General features: G+C 47.4%; 1 protein-coding gene across 1 annotated transcript; it reads right to left on the bottom strand.

Moving 5' to 3' along the window:
* Window positions 1–9,479: 9,479 nt before the first annotated feature.
* HMGB1 (high mobility group box 1) lies at window positions 9,480–18,116 on the bottom strand. Its single transcript, XM_058045740.1, has 5 exons — window positions 17,941–18,116; window positions 15,016–15,178; window positions 14,587–14,732; window positions 13,449–13,623; window positions 9,480–11,453 (listed from the first exon to the last, which is right to left on the bottom strand). Exons 2-5 carry the CDS (start codon window positions 15,163–15,165, stop codon window positions 11,277–11,279), a joined length of 648 nt encoding a protein of 215 aa, XP_057901723.1. The 5' UTR covers window positions 15,166–15,178; window positions 17,941–18,116; the 3' UTR covers window positions 9,480–11,276.
* Window positions 18,117–20,556: the final 2,440 nt, after the last annotated feature.

Genomic DNA, 20,556 nt, shown 5'->3' with positions numbered 1-20,556 from the left:
TACCCTCTGGGAACCAGCCCCAGTGCAACACCCCCTCTATTTCAGGGAATGCCCAATTTTCCTTCAGGAGCACCTACAAGTGCTTGGCAGTGCCACACTGGGGACACAATGGATAAATCTCCTCCAGGAGAACTCAGGGGCTGGCAGTCACTTTAGGGTCTTTGATGCTTTTCTCTCCTTCCCCTGGGGAAGGCAGGGCCAGTGGGAGGGGTGCTGGGTGCCAGTGGCACTGGAGCATCCCTGGGGCTAGCAGGGGCACCAGGACATCCCATGCTGTGGCCCTGCTCTGTTTCTGTGGTGCTGCCTGCTCACTTCCATTTTCAGAGGGTGGCATGGCTGAAAGTGAAGCTGTGCACCCTTCGGGGGAGACATTCTGGAGAGCACCAGCCTGTTCCCCAACCGCACCGCAGAGCAATATTGTTTCACCACAAAAAAATCTCACTGGCCGACACACAGCAGGTCTGGAGCAGCCCCTGAGAAGCACCAGGCTCTGCATCCCATTAGGGCTGCCCGGAGGAAGCTGGACAGGATTTTTATTAAATCAAGCTCAGTCAATGCTTAAAGAAGGGCTTTTTTGAATTACGAGCTGAACCTCATGTTTGGTGCCCTGCCAAGCTCAGGATAGTGCGAGGAAGAAAAGGAGATGTATTTTTGGACTCCATGTCTGCTAACAGGCTGTTAGATAAAATTAAAGAGGCTGTTTGTAAAGAATCCGCTGGTGCTGAAGCAGATGTGGAGGCCCGAGTTTATGACAAGATATATTTCTGGTGTTGGCACGAACAATCAATTTCATTCAGGACTTTCCTCATGTTGTAATGATTTGTTGGTTTGGGGTTGATTTCTTTTTTATTTATTTCATTATTTTAACTGAAACTGGCACAATGCCCTCATTACTTGTGATAAACTTGTTTGTTTACTCATGTCGTGGTAACCGGAGAGCTGGACTCAGGCTCTGCTTCCTTGGATGCCGCTTGTTTCCTACCAGAGCACTTGGAACTGGCTGACACTGGCACTGTGTTTTAAAAAACACTGCTTTCCTCAGCCTTGCAGGCAGCAAGGGCATCGCTGTGCTTTTACAAGAGAAGTCAAGAGCACAAGTGAAGGCACATTGTCATTAATTATGTATGGTTTGGGTTTTTCCTGCCTTGCTGCTCCTCCTTGGACCCAACACTGAGTCCTGACTTCCTTATGGCACAGATAAAAACTTGAAAGAGAAAAGCCCAACATGATTGCTGTGATCTAAATCTACAGCAGGGCATTGCATATGGAAGGCATAATATTTGATGGTAAATTTTTGTTTGACATTATAGTAGAAGTTAAGGGAAAAGGTGTCATCCTTGGCCTAGGGTTTCATAAGTGCCACAGGCAGATGGGTTCCTTTAAACCTTTCCCTCCTCTTCTAAAAGGAGAAACAATCTGGACTCAAGCAAACCTTAAAGTCATAAAATCCCAGGTTCCAATAAATCTTTGTTTTATAAAAACATATTGAGCATATATCAAAACAGAAACTGTAAAAGAAATTAAACATGTGTGTGTCACATACTCTGCTGGGTGCTCCCTAATAGTTTTGCAGGATCAGTGGAATAACGAGGTGCAGTTTTGCTCTGTGAAGTTTTGGCACCTCCCTGCAGCGCTGTTGGGCTGCCCAGGGCGCCCACCCAGAACACGAGCAAGCACCAGGGGAGGGGATGGCAGCTCCACTCCCACCTCCTCTCCCTTCTTTCCCAGTGTGGACAAGCTGGGCTGTAGCTGTGCCCCCACAGGGCATCACAACATCTTCCCTTTGGGGGCCCAGCGAAGTGGGGACTTGCTCCTCCAGCCCAGTGAGTGGCAAGGCCATGGCAAACAACAGTGCTGTAAGTCAAAGGGAGGGAAAAGTAAAATGATATCTGGGAGGAGGATTTGCCTGCCTGTTCCCATAAAGTGGAAGAGCAAAGCAGAAATGAAAGGAACTGGGATCACACTGCAGAGACAGAGATTTTAACAAGCTCCTTTTCAGGGCTTTAAAAGATTAGGCATGTGACGTAATCTTGACATTTCCTGGCTGACTGGTGATTTCCTCGGATCAAATACCCGGAATGCTGGGGACTTGTCACCACCTCGTGCAGCTCCTATTGCTTGCAGCACCCCGGGGACGCAGAAGGGGTGAGGCACAGGGCTCTGGGGCAGGGAGCAGGACCTGCACCCCTCTCCCTGTGCTCCCTCTCATCCTGGCTGGGTGAGCCATGGAGCACACACCTTCCCTTTTAGAAATTCCTCTTAACTTTGAGAGTTGAGGTTTAAGGCTCCTGGCCACGGGTCCTGCACACAGAAGCCTTGGCAGAGAGACTAAAGCCTGCGAGAACCCTGGCAGGGACAGACCCTCAGACCTTGTCACAATATATAATCTATTTCATTCAATCTCTTGTCGAATGACAGTTTTATAAAATTCTAATTGGCTTGCTAGAGTAGTCAAAACCAAGACCAAAAGCCAGCAAAGCACTATAAATTTTGGGAATCTTCTTATTATGAAGATTCATCAAGTTTCTGCTGGTAGTGTGCTGAAACTTGAAAGTTATGGGGAAAAAAAAAAAAAGCAGCAAAACATTTATTTGCATTTGCATTTTGTCAAGCATTGAGACAGGCTTCCCAGGAAAGTGGTAGAGCTGCCAAACCTGGAGCTTGCAACCAGAGCAGGCACAGCGGCAAACCCCCATCCTGACTTGAGATCCTCCAACCTCTGCTGTAGTGGGTAGAAGGAAAACAACCCCAAACTCTTGCCAGATTTTTTTTTAATCTGGATTTCCAAAGAGTGTCTAAATTTGGGTTGCTCAGGTGCTCTGTATTATTAATTACCCTAAAATAGGTACAACCAAAGGCAAGCAAAGAAGCACCTGTCTGGGAAGCACTCATACCGTGACCAAAGACTCCAGGCAGCTCTTCCCCACCAGGGAACCACTGGCAAATCAAACCAGCTGGAGGCTGCAGGGGATCAGGGTGGTGGGAGCTGCAGGGGCCACCCTTCTGCTCCTGACCCGGCAGGTTCAGGCTGTGTGTAAACAGGGAAGCTGCAGCTGAGAGGTTAATGCAACTCCCCTCTTAAAAAGTATTTAGAAAAGGCATTTAAAAGAGTATCACCAGCTAGTTTAATGCAGCACCAGCATGGCTTTAGTAGTATTTTGAAAAAATAATCCTAATATTAGAAAGAATATATATTTTGTTACAATTTCCGTGCAAATAGTGTAAATAATTGATAGAGGATGTTGCAACCCTTCCAGCACAGCCCTGCACAGCAGAAAGAGAAAGTGAAACAAAGTGCAAGCTGGAAAGCCCCTGGGAAGGCAGGGAGACAAGGCCAGCAGGAGCCTTTGGCAGGGCTCCTGTCTGCCCGGTGCCTGCCCCAGGCTCCCAGTCCCAGGCAAAGTCTGGGCAGAAGGTTACAGCAAGGATTAGTTAAGCAGCATGGGCTGGTTTTGGTTTTTAGCTTAAATATATCCCATGCTCTGGCTTTTTATACTCACATGGAGATGCATGATGTGATTTTTGGGCTTGGGTCACTTCAATTTTATTATTGCAGGTGGCCCAAATAAATTTTCCCGAGGTTTTTCTTGTATGTTTTCTAAAGAGAACTGTAAAATGAACAGTTAGAGTGGTTTGTTGGAGCTTTTGAATAAGGATGGGGAGCAGCTTCCCCATCAGTTTTACAATTATGCACTCTGCCTCAATCCTGACATTAAATGCATCGTCCCAACACCAAAAAAATCAACAGAACTTACCTGAGAGATGCAGATATTCAGATGTACAAAACAACTGTTTATTACAGGCATTTCAGGCAATTTGAATTGTGTCATGCATTTCTGTTTCCACCTTTCTTTCCTCCATTTGGCTTCACTAAAAACCTCCACAAAGCTGCATGCATGCAAATCTGCTTCACACACAAAACTTCCCAAGGTTAATTTATAACCAATTAACTTGAGGAGCTCAACACCTTTGCAAAGGTTGGTGTGAACTCTCAAAATCTATAGCTGGAAATCAAATACAGGTAAATCTCTGATTAAAAAAATAAATAAGGAACATGATTAGTAATCCTTTGGTGTTTGGCAACCAAAGCAAGTGGAAAAAGGGAGCAAGGCTAATGATCACACACCCCTTTTAGGAGCAGAGCTACACACTGTGCAGCACAGTAGGTTCTCTCTAAAGCATTTTTAAAAGTCTTCTGTGGGACAAAGGAGTTGTCCTGAACTTTTATTGTTTTAAAATTAATACAGAAAAATAGGAAAATAGGGAGTTGCCTCTGCAAAAGTCATGGACCAGTGATTAAGCACAGGGGTTATCAACTTGATCTCAAGTTTTGAGAGCACTGAATAGAGAAAAGTCCATGGAGAATACCCAGTTTGCAAGTTTACCTTTGAAAAACCACCTGTGGAGCCTCTTCTGGCCTTTTGGCCCTTTTCATGAAATCCAGGAGATCTCAGAGATGAGAAATTTCTGCACGCTGTGGGCACGAGCCACTGCTCGGAGCAGCGCTCTGGAACGCGCTGTCTCCTTGTTTATATTTCAGTGCTACACGGGATTAATCCTCCATTTCATCCATTGTCTTCTTACTTCTCTGCTACTGGGAACAGTAAATAAGAGGGAAGTTGTAACAAGAGCCTCCCTTTTATTCAGAGACCTTCTGTTTCCTGCAGGCTGGCAGCTTCGAAAAAAATCACAGCTCCATTGTGCTCCAAAGTCATACTGAATGATTCAGATGGAAAGAAAAACCCACGTCAGAAGGAACAGGGGACTCAAAGACCAGTGTCGAGGCCAGCAGACCAGGGACATCGATCCCAGGCAGCAGCACACCCTGAGAATGTTGTACCCTGGGACAGCAGCGACACTGAGGTTTACCCCTCTGCACCGGGAGATCTGTGGAAGCCAAGTGCTGCTCTCAGTATTGGGGTGTCCCTGAGCACCCCTGGCCCCACGGGACTGGCATCGATTGCCTGGGGGTGCTGGGGCAGCAGGAAAACCATCCTGTCCTACCTGGAGGATGCTGATCCAGCTCCCAGCAGCTGGGGGAGGTGAACTCACTCTTTCCTCCTGGAGCAGGGCTGCCAGCAGTGGGTCAGGCAGGGCAGGAGAAGGGACAGGGTCACCGGCGGCAGAGGCAGGCGGGCAGAGCCCGGGGGCTCCTGGGCGGAAGCAGAGCATGCAGTGATGGAGACAGCGTTGCCATCACCGAACGTCTGGTGTGAAGGCTCCCCCAAAATAGATCACTTCCTTCTTCCACCTCAAAGGAAACTCTGTTGGAAGGAGACTCAGAGACAGCAGGGCTGGTGCGAGGTGGGGTCTCGTTCACTGTCAGCCTCCCACCGGGAGCCACTTAAACATTCTGGGGTGTGACTCTGGGACCAGACATCAGTCTCAGGCAGGTTCTAAGGGATCAGTCCTGTGAAACGCCCCGACAACCCACGTGGGTGCCAAGCCTCCCAGCACCCCGGAGCAGAAACCCACCAGCCCTTTCCATCGGTGCCTGGTATTGCCAAACCAATCCCTCTCTTCCCAAAAGCCACTCCGGTGCTGAGGGGCTCAGGCTGTGATCAGCCCTCACCTGCATTTTCCCATATCAGTTTTACATCACAGTGCTGCTTCACAGCATCTTCCTTATTGGCAGGCGTCAGGAGAAATGTGTGTCAACAAATCTGAAGCGAGCGTAAGCACCGCTACAGTGAAGTCTGATAATAAAACATGAGTCACTGTTATTCAATCATTTACCAGCGCACGTCTTGCAAGAAAGTTCTCTCTTCTAAGAATCACCACCACAGAAATTTGGGAGTTGTTTTAAAGAGCACCCTGATTTTACCTTCAGCTGCGTGGCTGAGTTTTCAGAGGGCTGGTTCCTGCTATCCCTACTTGCAGCCCACCGCCCCGTGATCCCTCTGCATCTGCGTTTCAAAGCCAGCCATGAGGCACCCAGCCCTGGCATGACCTGATGCTCTTCCCAGGAGTTTTCACACTCAGGGTCTCCCCAACATCAGGAGTGAACTGGCAGCAAGGAGGGAGCTGCTGGGACTGACTCCCCCAGCTGCCATCAATGCCCCCCACCCCATGTGTAGTGTTGCTGCACAGTGTTCCAGGGATGCACAATTTTCCCTGGGGACGGGATGAGGAAGAGCATGGTCAACCCCAGCATTTTGGCAAGGAAGACTTCTTCCCATAAAAATATTATTTTCATTGTTTTCCTTCATTTCAGTTTGGGAAGGAGCAGGAGGGGTCAGGAATGTCATCCCAGACATTTCTTCAAAACTGTTTTTATCCTTGGTAACAAATGCCCCTGCCAAACACAGCAGCACACGTCCTCGGTTTCCCCTCCATAAGCCTGATTTTTTGAATGGCTTCTTGGAAAAAGCATTTACATGGTGACCTATTGCTGCTGTAAGATGTGCAGGGAGATGGGTCCTTTCCAGGCATTCAAGCTGCAGTGCTTGGTCCTTCCTGTTTTTACTGAGGAATTTTTGGGAGGTCAGAAATACATGAATTGAGCTTTTGCTGCCTTAATAGGTGAAAGGCTGCTGGAAGCACGTGGATAAACTTCCTCTGTGCCAAATGACCGTCATTTAATTCAAACACTTTTTAACAATAGAGGCAAAATTTTAAAAGGTGTAGTTTAAAAAAACCCCACATTTGCCTGTCTGTCCTCCTTGCTCCTTGCTGCTCTGCCTCTTGCTGCCTAGCTTGATCTCGAGCACTCCTGCTGCAGGGAAGGAGCTTCTGATGTGGCAAACAGGTAGACTAAGCTAATTTATCACTCTAGTCTTTTATTCCATCACAGAGTGGCAAAAGAGAAGGCTCGTCTCTCTTGTGGGTCACCTCTAATAGCAATTGCTTCAGCAAGATGGATTTCAAAATTAGGTGCTCTTGAAGCAGAAGCCACACTGTATTTTTCAACAGCACAAAGCAGCCGTAAGAGGAATCTGACCTTCATTCTTCATAATAAATTCACTGGGGAAAAAAAAAAATCCATCTTTGTTTTTCAGCTTGAAGTACTGTCAAAAGAAAAGCCAGAGCACACACAACATTTACAAAATAAAAATACAAGACAACTTCAGCAAAATGATAAAAAACTCAGGGATTTACTTTTCCTGCTTTTTCTTATTTAAACATTGGAATAGAGTCCGACAGCTTGCCTGCAAGTACATTGTTTTGAAATAAAGGCTGGTGTTAATTTAAAGTGGATCTATACTAGGCTAAATTAAGGCCACCTCAAAGTGCTTCTCAGATGTAGAGCGCAATCCAGTAGCTAAGTCTGGGGAAAAGTTTATTGATACACACCCACACTTAGGCACTCCATTGGACTTAGCATGTTTGTAAAATGTCTCTGAATGTATTTCAGGTGCTAAAATAATGTCTGCTGCAGCCTGCCAAAGGAAAATGTCACAGTTATTTTCTGCTAAAGTGCCCCCAAAAGATGTGATCTGCAGACAAGTACAGACTCGTAAGCTAAAGAATATAATGGAGGAATCCTTGAAAATATTTAGCATTTTACTGTGATTAATAAAATGATTGGTACATTTGAGTCCTAAAAGCCTGTAACTGGTCAGCTGTCACTGGCACAGCCTGGAAATGGTGAAAATTAATCATCAAAATGAAACACTACCTTTGTATTTTGCCATGTCTCCATTACAGACTCTGTATTGAATAACTCATTATAACCCAATGCAGCACATTGCCTTTATTCCTTTAATCTCCTGTCAGGCATAGCTGGGAAGGCAGAATGGGAATGTTTATTCTAACCAGCAGGTCTGACCCTTAGGCTAGTGAGAATTAGGCGAGGTTTTTTCCAAGCTCCGCTTGTCCCCCATATAGAGAACCTAATGCTGTGGCATTGTGCAATCCACCTGGCTCTTCTTCTGGAGGAGTCACTCAAATCCATCTTCCCACTTTCCAGCAAGCCTAGACCCAGCTGTTTCTCAGCCTTTTCTTTCCAGGATGGGCTGGTTACACTGATAAAAGCAGCTGTAGAGGCTGTGTCAGCAGTGTCCTAATTAAGCTGCAGAAATCAGCCACTTCACACCCCTTAGTTCAGGCTTCCAGGGGCCGGTTTGGCTGGACAGAAACATTTTGTTAAATAAGCTCAGCTTTTTGCTAGAGCTGGTGAGATCACTGAAGGCTTGGCAGGAGGGATGAACGGTGTCCATACATTTAGTTAAACCAGCTCAAAATTACAGAGCATATCTAGCATAACTAGGTGGCTCCTTTCAGGACCAACTCAAATAACCATAAACATCAGTCTGGCTTCATTTGGCATTCAAGGTATCATAACTCCCACATATTAATATTCAAGTTCTCTCCAGACCAATCAATATTTGTTGTTGTTTAGAAAAGGAAAAGCTTTTTCTTGACCTCTGCAACAAGCATTTACATGAAGGTTAAAGCCCGAGAAGCTTTTTGATAGTGATGTCAAGGCTGTCAGCCCCCTGTGGGGAACCACCACCTGAACAGTCGCAATTTCACCGCTCATTATCCCTCTTCTACAGCAGGCACCCACTTTCAAAGATCAAGGGGAGGCAGGTTCAAGCTGAAGTGCCATCAGTGACTGACCTCCGACCAAGTAATCTAGGAGTGGCCAAGTCTGACCGATCGGTGAGGAGGCTCAGATAGTTTTGACCAAGAGGATTTATTCAACCACTGGAGCTTGCAGGGGAGCACAGCTGCGGAACAGGAAGGTCCTTTCCAGCAACAACCCTCAGCAGCTCTTCCTTAAAAAGGGCAATTAATCTCCCTATGGCATTCCTCTTCACCGAAGAACACTTCCACTGTTTCAGAACAGTTTTACAGCAGACACAAGCAAAGGCTACAGTCCCAATATCCATGTGCTGGCTCAGCTGAATTACAGGCACCTACCGAATGCTCCTGAGAAAACCACGGCCACTCTGGAGAGCTGGGGAAGCTTCAGGGCATCTCCCACCCAACACTGGCCTCTGCAGTGAGATGCGGGGGGCTGTTCTCCTCAGCAAGCAGCACTGATAATTACATTACCTACCCTCTTTGGCCTCGAGCACGCTGTGTTTGTTACCCACGTGCTAAAGGCAAGGCAAAGGCCATGCCTGGCTGCCAGGGAAGCGCTCACTACCCTCTTTTAAGTTCAGCTGAATCCTCTCGGTTAAATCTGTCAACATCAAGCACCGAGAACAAAGGCACAAGATTAGGGGGATCTCATTAAGTATGCTTGTTCCAAGAGCAAGAAATGTGTCTACTTTCCTCTGATGACCTGGGGAAACAAAAAAACCCTTCAGCACAGAAAATTTATTTGTCATCGGTTAAGAGCATTTGAATGTGTAATATCCAGTTTAAGGAGACAAAAAACGTCTGTCTGTCCTACCCTTTCTATAGAGACCTTGCAAACAGCGTCATTCTTCTGCTTGGAACAGAAAGCAGGGATGTACACATCTGAGAACACCAACACACACAAAAAGCCCCAAATCCTTAGGGTATTAAGTGAGCCATTTAACTAAGTATTTAAAACCTCTGCAATTATTAGTTTATTAGTATCATCCAGGATTTCAGATGTTCAATATTTCTCCTGAAGTTATACATAAATGCAAATTGAAATAAGAATCTGAAAGTCAAAATTGTATAACAAAACAATACTCCATCACAAAAGCGTGTAAAATTACAAGAATGCTTTTTTTTTGTTTGTTTTTAAACACTGGCACTTAAGAGAACCATAATTTTGTAACCACAAAATTGCCGAATTGTCCCCCAGACTGGTAAGCAGGTATATGTGAAAATAGTTACAGCTGCCAGCACTTGAAGTTTTACTAAATATGCAAAAAACCCCTTAGCTTTGGTTTTGGAAGAGAACTGTATTTGACCAAATTAGACATTGTTGGTATACCATAAACATTTAACTTTTTAATGCAAAATTTAATAAAATGTACTTTTCCATACAACTATATTTAACTTAAAAATGGGCAAACATCAAGAGTGCGGTATAAAACCTAACAGGAAAAATACATCTTATCTCATTTTCAATTTGAGACAATATACAACTTTGTTTAAAGGGCTAAAACTAGAATTTCAAGAATACAAATATGAATTTACATAGATTTAACAAATAATAATGGTACCATTTATAGAAATCTTAGAAAGAAAAATCATTTCTTGTGGGCCCTTTGCTACCAGGAGTCTCATGGTATAAAGCCCGTGGCCATCACCAGACCTGTCACCAAAAAATAATATGGTCATTTCATGCTTTTAACTTTACACATTTTAGGTACGCTCATCACTCCCAGGTGTTCAGAGATTTACAAATATAACTTCCATTACATGGTAACAGAGTCACACGTGTAAATTTCTCTACACCGGATGGACATACACTCTTCCTATGGGTCCTCCTAGGACAAAATTTAACATTCCCTCCCTCCCCACCCCCCAAAGTATTTAGTTTCTGTAAAATTGAACTCTATACTTCTCAACTCTCCAAGACTGGTAAACTCATGCAACGCAATAGAATATTACATTTCACAAAAATCTGAACAAGTATCCGTTTGCTGAGATTGAATTTTTGTTGTTTCCAGTTATGGAAGATTTTCATCATATGCCTATATATTTCTTTTCTTACCCTATCATGATAATGCAGGGTATGCAGATCAAAGCTTTGTTTATCAGCCGGTTATATGAAAGATGAAAACTGTAATATTCCCGTGATCCCATACGGGCATTCAATAAAGCAAAAGATGAGTTCCCCTCAAAAAACAAAAAAAAGAAAAAAAAAAAAAAGAAAAAGAAAAAAAAAAGAAAAAGTATGATTCTCAAGGGCACCTATTAAAAGGACAACAATACTAATAAAAAAAATTGTATTTACTTAGAAGCATTCAGAATGTCAACAAAACAGCTGCAACTTTTTTTCTTCCTTTTTGCAATTACAGAGTGGTATTCAGTTAACAGAACAACAATTATTTTTTTATGATGCATCAGAGACAACTGAAGATGAGAAATGAACTACATCCCCAAATATAACTAAATTTGTGCTGTGCACCAACAAGAACCTGCTTTAATAACTCCCATGCCAATTTACAACCCCCACACTGTACCAGGCAAGGTTAGTGGCCATTGAAATACCACTAAGGACAGGGCTATCTAAAGACACATTCGGTAGTGTGTTAACTATACAAAAAAAGAGACACTGTACAGTTTAAAAACAAATCTTACACAGCCTTACATTTCAATTTTTTTTTTCTTTAAAAGGAGTGAGTTGTGTACAGGGGGGTTAAATGCTTTATAGACAAGAAAGAAATTGCTCTAAAAGAGACTTATTCATCATCATCATCATCTTCATCCTCCTCTTCTTCCTCCTCTTCATCATCTTCATCCTCTTCATCTTCGTCCTCATCCTCCTCCTCTTCCTTCTTCTTCTTGCTCTTCTCAGCCTTGGCAACTACTTTCTTGCCTCCATCAACCTTCCCTTTGGCCCGGTATGCAGCGATATCCTTGGAGAAGAAAAGCAGGGACAATCTCTCAAAGACTTACCCAGCCAAGAGGTCTGAGCAACCTCCACAGAGCAGCTGTGAAAGAAGAGACCCAGCTACCTGCCCTTTCTGCACATCCACCGGGGCAGGACCAGGAGGGAGCTGTGGCTTCAGCTCTGAGGCGAACTGAAGCCACAGGAACGGGAACCCTCTAACACAGAAATGACACTGGCATGCTGCTGCACACTGCTTATGGCTGCTAAGCAATCTCCACTGCTGGGCTTCTGGGAACAGCCTGGAAAAGCTGCTACCTCTGATGGTAAAGGCACAGCTGAGCCCACTATCCCATAAGGAAATGGAGTAGGGAGACCTCTTAAGTTCCCTTTCTAGCCCTACCTTCTACAGTGCCTAAAGAAACACACAGGAAACCCTCGTTTGAGGCACAAACCTGGGATCAGCCACCCAGAATGACCCAGCCTAACAGCTGCAATGTTATGCCTCAGCAAAGAGCAGTTAAGACTGAACCCTGCCTAACAGAAGTTTACTAAATAAAAGGTATAAGAACTTGATTAAAGGGTAGACACTGCCACCTTCTGCATGCAATAAATTTATTCTAGTCGTTTGAAATGCACAAAATTCAGCTCCTGCTACAGGGAAGTTAAAACCATACCTGGAAGGCACAGTCATAAAAACAGTTAAGACTTCCCAACTTTATGCCAAAACAGTAAAATCATTAGATAGGAGAACTGATCTACAAAGCTTACACACACCAGCTAGAGAGAAACATCACCACATTCACACAGATGGTCCAAATCTTCAAATATTCCCCACCTAATAAACACTACACCACTAATCTTACTGCTCTCTTGGACTCTCTTAAACTTAGCAGGAAATTTTGAGAAGTTATGATACCCACTAAGTCAAAGGCCAAGCAGTGAAATAGTGAAGATTACTACCCCTTAAAATCCTACATGTAAGTCTAAGAAATAAGGACATTACTACTGAAAATCAAAATAATATCTGCAAATAAAGACTAATAAAATGCCTGAGTTTCCTTGGCTGTGTGTAGAAGCAATTACTATGAAGCTGTACAGAAAGCATCATAGATCTGCAACTCCTCTCTGGCACATCAACAGGGCTCCAAGGCTCCACCTTGCATACTACAGTGCAAAAATTTTGAACTTGGATTTGTTTGCCAGCAGGAGAAATACCCAGAGGAAAGTGACAGCACACAATGGACATAGGTGCTGTATGGCAGCACAGTGGTCCCTGACCCCTTGTGAAGCATCGTCAGGGGATGCCAAGGTGCATTCCTCCTCTTCCCTTGGCTTCCACATACTGGCATGAGAATCTGCCTCTAGAAATAAAACCACATGTAGCATAGTCCTGTGTGCACAACAGAATTCTGCAACTCCAACTAGGATGGCAGGGTTTAGCCTTAATAATTAAAAAAATTGTACGACAAGCTGCTTCATATGCATAATTAACGAAATTCATTACTAGAAAGGACATGGGCACAAAGTAGGTCCAGGAAAAACACAGGCCTAAAAGTAGTTATCTCATTTTGTGTTTTGACATTTTTCCTGGAGTACATTTAAAATATCAGCTATGTGTATCAATTATCCTAACATTCAATGATGCTCACCAGCATCTCCAAAATTAGGGAGAACCAATTCATTCCTTACCAGTATTACTTACTGCTACCAACTCAACTCAAATTCTGCTGTGACTTGCTGATTTAGTAACAATACAGAGCCTACAGTATTTATTCAAGCACCAGTAACAAGTCAAAACTACAGACAAATGCAAACAGTTCGAGGTAAAGGACTCCAATTTACTGTTATGCCAATCAATCATGTGCCCCTGCACACAGCCCTTTTCAGCAAATCTAATGAATTACGTCATCAGCATTCTATAACTTGCTACATCAGGTATCAGGGTACACAGTAAGGGAAAAAGTGTCCAAAAAACTGAGGTGTGACCTCCCCAAAGCATGTCCCTAAATGTCAGTGTTACCTTTTCGTATTTCTCCTTCAGCTTAGCAGCCTTCTTTTCGTAAGGCTGTTTATCGTCTGCAGCGGTGTTGTTCCACATCTCTCCCAGCTTCTTTGCCACATCTCCAATGGACAGACCGGGATGTTCTCCTTTGATTTTTGGACGAAACTCAGAGCAAAACAAGAAAAAAGCCGAACTACAGAGGAAAAATAAAGAAGATTTAAATTTTAGACTTTGCTACAGCAGCAACTTTTGGGGCCTTTGCTCCTTAAGAGCATTTTGGAAAAGGCACCTAAAAGTGAGACAGACATTGATTACAATGGAAGGTATCAGAACTGAATGAGCCACTTCGCAAACTCAATGCACCCTTTTCTCTTAAGTAATGCTGCACATCTGGTCCCATTTCTGGCAGAATCCCCAGACAGGCAGACTTTATACACCAGACCCAGAGAAAATCTTTAGAAATTAGACTAAGTCAATGATGCTAGGCCAGCATATGTTATGTCAGAACTGTCAGAGGTGGCAGGCTGCAATATTTGTTAGAAAAGTAGGATTTCCAGACCACAGCACCAGCCCAAGCAAGAACATTAGCTTGTAAAGGATCTTCCCTGTCCTTTTCAGCATTAGCTCAGTTCAAAACACAGACATACACACACAATAAAGTGCTGGTGTCCAGAAGATGAATTTGAAGCCAGCTGTCATTATGTTGTGGCTAAAGTTTTAACTTTCCAGGCTGGTTTTGAGGAAGATCACCCCTCAAACTCCTTCTGTGCAAAAGCCTCCAATTTTAAACTGACTGCCAAGCAAAACTTCTGCTCAAGCCAAGAGGTGATGAGAGCAGGGCCAGCAGTACTTTACTGCCATATTACACGGGAATCACCCTCTTAACAGAAATTCGAAGAATCAGTCAGAATCACACATAGTCTATTTTAGCATCTAATTTTAAATGCTGCCATTACTCCAACTTTTATAGTGGGACCGCCTACCTGAAAATAAAAGCTTAGCATTCGTAACTAAAATCTCAACCTATCTTTACACCACTGGTGAGGAAGATCATACACTCTTGTATTTCTGAAGCTCCTGGATAAAATTACCCTTTTACAGATCCACACCAGGTGATGGTCCCAAACAGACAACCTACAGCTAGGAATCTACTTACGGAGGCCTCTTCGGTGCATTTGGATCCTTGAACTTCTTTTTTGTTTCCCCCTTAGGTGGTACATAGTTTTTCATTTCTTTTTCATAACGAAGCTTGTCAGCCTTTGCCATATCTTCAAACTTCCCTTTCTCCTTAGAAGACATAGTCTGCAAGGCAATCAGAATCACAGAGTACCTTAGAAGGGACACGTAAGGATCCAAACAGTATTTTAATTTCAAAAACATATCAAAGCCCTTCCCAAAATTTCAGCTGGGGGAGCTAAAGGTAAGACAAGGATAATGGATAGTTACCAGTAACTTCACAACTACACTTCATACTTACCCAAAACTTGAGCTCCCAAAGAAATAATTTACAATCCTGAATGGTATTCCAGAAAACCAGTCATTTAAGGTTTTGTGGCTTTTTTATTTTTTAAGCAGCTATTCCTACCTTCCATCGTTCTGAGCATTTTTTTGAGAACTCTGAGAAGTTCACTGACGCATCTGGATGTTTCTTCTTGTGCTCCTCCCGACAGGTTTGCACAAAGAAGGCGTACGAAGACATTTTACCTCTCGGCTTCTTAGGATCACCTTTACCCATTTTTGCTGATTTTCTGTAATGAAGCAAATGAGACACCTTTAAAACCTGTATTTTCAACCAATCAGGGCAGAAAGTAAGTCACAACCAGGGGTCATGCCAAACAGGACCTGCTGGAGCAGTATTCTGAAATCTTACAATGAGAAGATTCCCTTCTGGAAAATTTGCTGAAGATTTTTGTCATCCCTGTCTGAGGTGACCTGGATGTAAGCAACCTAAAATCTCAAAGGGCCTTTAAAATGTGCAGTGATGGTCTTTTGCAAACAAGAACTGTCCTTCCAAGCAATCTGAAGGCAAGCATAGCAGTGGAGACTGCATACCGCAATTATTACCAGTGTATTAATCATATGCTTGGGAAGAATAAACACTATTGAAAGAGGGAACAAGTACCCTCTTTCCAAGCATCCTGTCTCAGTGGCCTTCTGGATTACCGATTTGTTTCTTTTCACAGCCCATGTTTTCTACCTCTTCCCTGTAGGCCCCGTGTGTTTATTTACAAAATATGGTTTTTATTATTTTCTATACCATATGTTTGACCAATCTTTATGTGTACTGCAAAAACCTACTCTTTGCAGGTATACACTGAAATATGGGAATGAAACAGCTCACTTGGTCAAATATGTTATAAACTACACAGGGAAAAGCAGAACATTTATGTACAGCAGCAGAGCTGTGCTCAGCAAGAGCACTATCTGACACTTTCAGGGACTGAAAAATGCCTTCCTGGGACTTTCACACCCAAGTCAGACATTTGGAGTATTTCTTCATAGCTCCCTGAAAAAGTCACTTGCACCCTGACAAGCTCTGCTTTTGAGCAGAGTTAAAAGAAGGATTAAAAAAAAAAAAAAAGGCGTGAAAGTAAAAAAAAAAAAAAAAAGGGCAGGCGGTGCCTGTCCGTATTGCCACAGAAGCTGTATTTCCTATCGGTTTGGCGGATAGACAGAAACAGATTTCTGCTCTGTGACTAAACACGTCCGGTTTGAAGTTTCTACCAAGTAAACAAGAGGGCTGAGGAAGCAGGAGCCGCTGCAGCCTGCACGGGGCCGCTCCCAGCGCGGCGGGGCCGGGGCAGCGGGGCAGGGGCGGCCGCGGGCAGGGCTCGGCACCGCGACCCCGGCGCTGGCGTTTGAAAGCCGCCTCCTTCCCGCCATTTTGGACGCTTCCCCTACCAGGGGGCAGAGGGAAACTTCTGAAGTCCCTCAACAGACCTGCTGGGGGTGGAAGGAAAAAAAAAAAAAAAAAAAGAAAAGGAAAAAAAAAAAGAAAAAAAAAAAAACAACTAGTCCCGTTATTAGGGAGAACATGTGTAAGTTTTATTCCGCGTTCAGGCGAGGGCTCGCAGCAGCGAGCACATGCCCAGGAGTCGGACACGCACCGGGGTGCAGCTGCCCGCCGGCGGCGACCCCCGGCCCCGGCGGGACAAAGCGTTCTCCCGCCGCCGCCCCCGTCCCCCCGCGGCGGGGGGAGCGTGCCCATGCCCAGCCCTGCCCGCTCCGGCCGCCATGAGGCGAGGCAGCCCCGGCCTGCGCTCGCTCCCTCCCTGCCGGCCGCGCCGCCGCAGCGGCGGTGTCGGCGGGAGCGGCCGCCATGGCGCAGGCTCCTGGCGGAGGAGGTCACCCGCCGCCGAGCCTCCTTCCATTTTGTGCGCCGAGGAGCAGAGCCGGCCGCTCCCCACCCCCCCGCCGCCACCACACCCCCCGCGGCCGGGCGGGGCGGCGAGCCCGGGCGGCGGGACCCCCGCCGAGAGGGGCCGCGGCGGGGCCGGGCGGCGACCCCCGCCCGCGGGGGCGGCGGTGGCAGCGCAGCCCGGGCGGCGCGGAATGGCCGCTGTGGCGTCGCCCGCTGCCGCCGCCGCACAGAGAACATGGCTCCTTCCTCCCTTCCCTTCCCTTTGTGTGAGCGCGCCGCTACCCTGGCGCACACGCTCAGCCATTGCAGCCGAGGGAGGGCGGGCGGGAGACGGGGGGAGGTGGGTGGGAGCGGGGGGGAAGAAGATGGGGGGGACCAAGCGCGCTTTCGGTGCCCGCCCGAGCCCCGGCGGCGCGGTAGAAGCCCCGGGGGGGACGCCCCGCTCGCTCCCTAGCCCCGCCGAGCTGTGCGGCCCCGGGGCTGCCAGCCCCGCGCCCGGGCGAGCGGCGGCTGCTGGAGAAAAAAGTTCCCCCGAACTGCGCCCCCGCCCGCCCGAGCGCCTCCTCTGCTGCTCCGCGCCGCTCGCCTTGTTTTCTCGCTCGCGGCTGCCGTCAGCCATGTTACAGCCGGGCGGCCGCGGGGCCAGCGGCGCCCCGGCCCGCGCCCCGCTTCCCCGCGCTCCCCACCGCCCCGGCGGCGCGGCGCGGCCCGCCCGGAGCCCCTGCCGCCCCGCCGCCCGCCCCGCCGCCGCGGCGATGGCCACGGCGAGGCACCGTGTAAGCGGCTTACGGCGGGGCACGGCGCGGCCCTCGCCCCCCGCGGCGGGCGACCCCCGGCCGCTCGCCCCGTTCCCATCGCCCGCCTCTCTCTCCCCACCTCGCTTCTTGCCTCCCGCCGCCCCGCTCTCCCGAAGTCGCCCGCCGCCCCCGCCCCGCCCCGGCCGAGGGGCTCGCCGCCCAGGAAAGGGTCTCCCGGGCACAGCCCCGCTCGCCTTTGTGTACGGGCGTCCGAGCCGGCGCTGCCCCGCGCTCCGCGGTCGCGCAGCGGCGGCGGCACGACGGCCACCACAGGCTCACCGCCCGGCTGCGAGCGGGCGGGCGAGCGGGCGAGCGCGCCCGGCCGGCCCAGCGGCCCCCGGCGCGTACTCACCCGTGTCAGACAGAGTCGGCACGCAGTCCTCGCTCGGTCCCGAGCCCCAGAGACGCTCCCGCGGCCGCCCGCCCGGCCCCAGCGCTGGCTGGGTCGCTGTGCAGCCCGGTGCACCGCAATGGCTGAGCGCGGGATCGATACGCAGCCTCCTCACACTCGCGGCGCTGGTAACATTACTCTCTGCACAGCCCCGCGCCCATTGGCCGCCGCCAAGCCGAGCGCCGCGCCGATTGGCCCAGGCGCTCCCATTGTCCTGACCAGAGCGCGCCGCGGGTTGGGCGCGCGGCGGGACACGTCACCGAGCAGGGAAATGGCGCGCAAATATAAAAGTGAGCGCAGGGAGCCGGGCGGCGGCGGGGCCCGCACAGCGGCGGTGGCCGCCCGGCGCTGCACTGCCAACCGCGAGGGGCGCGGGCCCCGCCGCCCCCACCGCCGCCCCCGCCGCACCGGGGGGACCAACGCGGCCGCCCGCGGTGAGGAGCGGGGCGCCGCCGCCCCCCGCCCCTGCGGCCGCGCCGCCCCGCCGCGGAAACCGGAGCTCAGCGGGGAGCCGAGCCGAGCCCGCGTGTCTCGGCTCCTCTTGCCCCGTTCCAGCCGGGGCACGGGGCTCCCCTTCGCCGCCGCGGCGCTGTGCGCGGCTCTGCCCCCTCCTTGAGGTTGGGGGACGTTTGTTTTGTTTTGTTATTCGTGGTTTTTTGGGTTTTTTCCTTTCTTTTTCCAGAAACGGCTTCATCACCTGTGTGAGCAACAGGCGGAAGGTGCCGGCTTTCCACAACCTCCCGGGTGACAAGGAGCAGCCCGCAGCGCTCGGGCAGCTGCCCCAAAGTCTCAGCAGTGCTGCAGCCATGGCCCGGCGCCGTCCCGCGCATCCCGGTGCAGGGGCGCGCTGAGCCACACCTCACCTGTCCTTCGCTGCTGCTCCTCTCTGTGCTTTTTTACTGTCATTTGCACCGCATGAGGCTCCTGTACAGGACCAGCGATCGGGAGAAATACCCCTTAACAGCAGCTTCGCTGTTTACACTTCTTTATTAGTGCAAACAACGCTGGGAGGAGCGCTGCTGAGAAAAATCCAAAACCACTGCTTTGCCCCGAAAGGCAGTGTCAGGGCACTTGTTGTAATAGCACAAACTTGAGTGACGAGAGGTGTACATTGCTCAAAAATATTCGAGTATAAATAGCTGATTTCAATAATTGCTTAATTATCACGCTCTCTCAAAATCTATCCATGGAGTTTTGGAAGGGTCTGTGGTCTGACACACAAGGGATAGCAATTGTTTAGGAAGGCATGGTGCTTCATGGAAGGCAGAGATCCTTCTGAACAACGACCCTAATTCTAAAATTGCCTCATTTGTGAAGAAGTACTAGTCGACGTACAAAGAGAGTTGATTCTGCTACCTGAAATCATGCAAAAATACGTGAATAATAAGGAACACCAGTGTTTCTGTCTCAAGGAAAGTTTTTGTTTGTGGCTTGATGGGGTTTTTTTCTGATTTGCATTTAAAGTTAAAACCTTTATATGGAACAGAAGAAAACTAAAAATCACTACTATTTATGCGGTGTACTGTGCAGAAGCTGGTAGCTTTGTACGTACAGAAATTGAAGGTTTATTCTATGAAAACCAGACCTGAAAGGAAAGCAAAGTAATGCTTTTATTTCTTGCTCTTGTCCATAGCTGAACCTTCAGCAAAAGGCAAGTGAGGAGAATTTGATTATGTGACATACTCCTGTAAGGGTTTTCCTTCATCTCTGGCAGTTATATGCTCAGGCCCATACAGGCTTGCATATTCCAGTGGGTTTCTTCTGTAATCCTTGATGACAGAAATACAAAAGAATTTACTCATCAGTTGCAGACAGCAGCATTTTTTACGGAAGCAATATATGTTTTTTCTCTTGTTCATGCTGTGCCACATCCCTTCTGATACTTCACAAACATGCCTTCTTCTGCAAACCTCACTGAAGTTCAAATCTGTTTTACATTACACCCCACTAGGCAGGTGCAGTCACTGAGATCACTTGGATAACACGAAACACCTTTGACTTCTTGCACATAAGCTTTGCCCACAACATTTGGGTCACAACAGCCCAGTACCACTGCTCCAAGAAAAAAAAAAAGTATGTAGCTGCAGAGGAAGTTTCAAAACCCCTGTTTAGTAATTTTGATGTTTTGCAAAGCAGGGTATACTTTGGGAAAAGACACACAGATTGGTTGTCATATTGCAAAGAAAGACTAAAACTAGGATTTCTATCAGAAAATAAACTACTTCAGTTTTTAGGATACCTGTTGTAGCTACTTATTTGGAAACCTGCAGAAATGGTTGTAAGAAGCCTTTTGGTTCAACTCCTTTTCCACGTAAGGCAAGCTGAACTTGAATGGGAACATCAGCTATATCAAACTTTTTTTAAAGCATCCTTTTGTTCTCCAGTTTTCTTTAGAGGTAACAGAGGAAGGCCTCTCCAAGGACAGAACTGTTCTTCTTAACAATGTAGTCTTGAGTAGGAACAGAAAAGTTCCAAATGAATTACAAAAAAAGTTTTAATTAAAATTTTCCTCTCACTTCCTATCATTCCCTATGTAGCTCACAACCAAAGACTTCTAGCAAACACGAACAAGGATGG

This window comes from Melospiza georgiana, chromosome 2 (assembly GCF_028018845.1).
Source record: "Melospiza georgiana isolate bMelGeo1 chromosome 2, bMelGeo1.pri, whole genome shotgun sequence".
In the NCBI taxonomy this organism is placed as follows: Eukaryota; Metazoa; Chordata; class Aves; order Passeriformes; family Passerellidae; genus Melospiza; species Melospiza georgiana.
This window is presented reverse-complemented; position numbering and strand designations above follow the sequence as displayed.